The following is a 3,100-nucleotide window of genomic DNA, read 5'->3' on the forward strand; positions in this document are numbered from 1 at the left end:
GTTATTTTTATGTTATTTTTATGTTATTTTTATGTTATTTTTATGTTATTTTTATGTTATTTTTATGTTATTTTTATGTTATTTTTATGTTATTTTTATGTTATTTTTATGTTATTTTAACGTTATTTTTACGTTATTTTTATGTTATTTTAACGTTATTTTTACGTTATTTTTATGTTATTTTAACGTTATTTTTACGTTATTTTTATGTTATTTTAACGTTATTTTTATGTTATTTTTATGTTATTTGAACGTTATTTTTACGTTATTTTTATCATTTTATTGTTTTATTATTTTTATGTTATTTATTTATTTTTTATTATCCCCTTGCTCCCAGCAGCAGCTCCCTGGATCCCTGATTCCCCCAGGAACAGCAGGACAGGCAAGGATTTCATGGATCTCACGCAGCTGGTGGGGGATCAACTGGGCAAACTGGGAGAACTGGGACAGCCCCAGCCCTCGGAGCAGGGATGGGGTCCTGGGGGTCCCTCTGGAATTTTTGCCTGCGTTCCTTGGCAATTTCTGATCCCTGAAGCACAAAAATCCCGGGATGTTGCTCCCTCCAGGCTCAGCCATTCCCCCTGCTGAGGAGTGTGGATGGAGTTTCCCAATGGATTTGGTTGGGTGTGGCCAAAATTCCTCGGAATGTTGATCAAATCCAGCCAATTTTGGGAAAGCGGTGCCCAGCATTCCCTGCATCCCATGGGCAGCTCCAGGGTGAAATTGGGGCTGATCCCAAAACCTCTCGCTCCTGTCCGCGGTTTGGAAATCCTGCTATTGTGGGTAATTAAAATCTCCTAATTAAATTAAGCTCCATCTGGCTGAGCCCGGCGAGCCAAGGAGGGCGTTAATTAAAGATCCCAAGGTTTGCTGTGACCCAGGGCTGGGATGAGCAAATCCCTGGCCGTGGAAAGTGCTGGAGCATCCCAAAATCCAGGAAAATCCAAGGGGAGGGAAAATCCAGGAATGGCTCTGATTGCCCCCAGGGAAAAAAACAGCTGGAGATGGGAGCAGGTGGGAATGGGAATGGGAATGGGATGGAATGGAATGGAATGGAATGGAATGGAATGGAATGGAATGGAATGGAATGGAATGGAATGGAATGGAATGGAATGGAATGGAATGGAATGGAATGGAATGGAATGGAATGGAATGGAATGGAATGGAATGGAATGGAATGGAATGGAATGGAATGGAATGGAATGGGGATGGGAATGGAATGGGAATGGGAAAGAAACAGAATGGGAATGGGATGGAATGGGGATGGGAATGGGGAATGGAATGGAATAGGAATGGAATGGGAATGGGATGGGAATAAGATGGGAATGGGAATGGAATGGGAACTGGGAATAGGAATGGAATGGGAATGGGAATAAAATGGGAATGGAATGGAAAGGAATGGGAATGGGAAAGAAATGGAATGGGAATGGGAATGGAATGGGAATGGAATGGAATGGAATGGGAATGGGAATGGGATGGGAAGGCTCTGATTGCCCCCAGGGAAAAAAACAGCTGGAGATGGGAGCAGGTGGGAATGGGAATGGGAATGGGAATGGAATGGAATGGAATGGAATGGAATGGAATGGAATGGAATGGGGATGGGAATGGGATGGAAATGGGAATAGAATGGGAATGGGAAAGGGAAAGGGAATGGGAATGGAATGGGAATGGGAATATTCCAGGCTGGATTTCAGCATCCAGGGGGATGTGTCAGGTCCTAGATGTGAGGAGATGGAGCAGAGTTAAGAGCAGGCTGCAATTCCAAAGGTTTGGAAAACACCGGCTGCTCCAGCACTGCCTCGCCCCTCGTTTATCCATCATTCCCTGCACAGAATCCATCAGGAATCTCCTTCAGCGCCGTCTCTTCCCTGGGTTTGCCGTTGGGATTGTGTTTTCCTGAGCAGGACACGACATTCCAGAGCCCCCGCGCCTGGAGCTCGGGGTTCCCTCCCGCTCGGGGCTGTTCTCCCACAGCAGTGGGATTTTCCCTCCTGTGGGGAATCCCCCGGCTGGAAGCGGCCGTGCTGGATGCAGTTTGGAACAGAGACATTGGAAAAGCCTGGGAATGTGGGAGCCCTCCCTCCTCCCTGCTTCATCCTCGGAGGCATTCCCGGATCTCCACAGCCACCACAGTTCCATGGGAAGTGGGAGCAGCAGCTCCCAAACCCGGGAGCCCCCCTTGGAATGGGGTGGGGGCTGCTCCCTCCCAGCCTCCCTGAGCCATTCCCGAGGGAGCCGGGAGCCTTCCAGGGCTCCGGAGCCCATCCTGAATCATTGACGGCGTTTCCACTGCAGGCAGGGGCTGGGATCTGAGCTGGGAATTCTCTGCTCAGGCCTTGGAGTCTGAAAGGGATTTGGGCTGGGGCTGGATGAGTTTTCCATCCCTGTCCTTGACAGCTTTCCCTGTTTTATTCCAGGTCTGTGTTTTCCATCCTCCCAAACTTCCCTCTCCCTTTATCCCGCTGCTTCTCCTGCCTGTAGATCCAGGAATGCTGGGTTCCAGCATTCCCAGGAGCTGCTCCCTGATCCCAGGGGATCCAGGCACCTCCTGCAGCCCTCGGAGGAGCCGCTGGAGCTGGAAAGGCCCCGCAGCCATGGAAAACCTGGCAGGAGCCAGGCTGGCACTGGAGCCGTCCAGCCTCTTCTTTTGGGATTGCATCCCAATCCCTTTGGGAATGCGGCCGTGTGGGAGCGGCTGGGATCCTTCTCTCCTTCCTTCCCTCCCTAAAATTCCCCTTCTGGATGCTGGGAGAGGGTTTGGGATGGGATTCCCGAGGTTTTCCCTCCCTCTTGGCACAGGACAATCCGTGGATGGGGAGAGGTTGGTGGTGGCAACTCCTTCCCGGCAGAGCTTTGTCCTGACCCGTGGATGGGAGGGAAAACAATCCCAGAACCTGCTGGAAAACCGGGAATGTTTGACATCGCTGTTTGTGGGGCAGGGCCGGCCTTTGGGGTCTGGCTGTGATGGGGAAAACCGGGATAACCCCTGGATCAAAGGCAGGAACAGCCCCCAGCGCCGCGAATCCCAGGGATGCTCGGCCCCGCTCGGCTGCCGCGATGGGTTTGGGATTTTTCCTCGGGCGCTGCTGCTCCCGCACCT

General features: G+C 50.6%; 1 protein-coding gene across 1 annotated transcript in view; it reads right to left on the bottom strand.

The window, feature by feature from the left end:
• Positions 1-1,810: 1,810 nt before the first annotated feature.
• The window catches only part of NGFR (nerve growth factor receptor), a gene marked incomplete at its 5' end in the record, with an annotated part of 31,688 nt that continues 30,398 nt past the window's right edge, over positions 1,811-3,100 (bottom strand). Inside the window, one exon of the mRNA XM_031065199.1 lies at positions 1,811-1,896. Within this exon, the coding sequence (XP_030921059.1) occupies positions 1,811-1,896 (86 nt within the window). The remainder of the gene's footprint in view (positions 1,897-3,100) is intronic.

This window comes from Geospiza fortis, unplaced genomic scaffold, assembly GCF_000277835.1.
Source record: "Geospiza fortis unplaced genomic scaffold, GeoFor_1.0 scaffold406, whole genome shotgun sequence".
NCBI lineage: Eukaryota > Metazoa > Chordata > Aves > Passeriformes > Thraupidae > Geospiza > Geospiza fortis.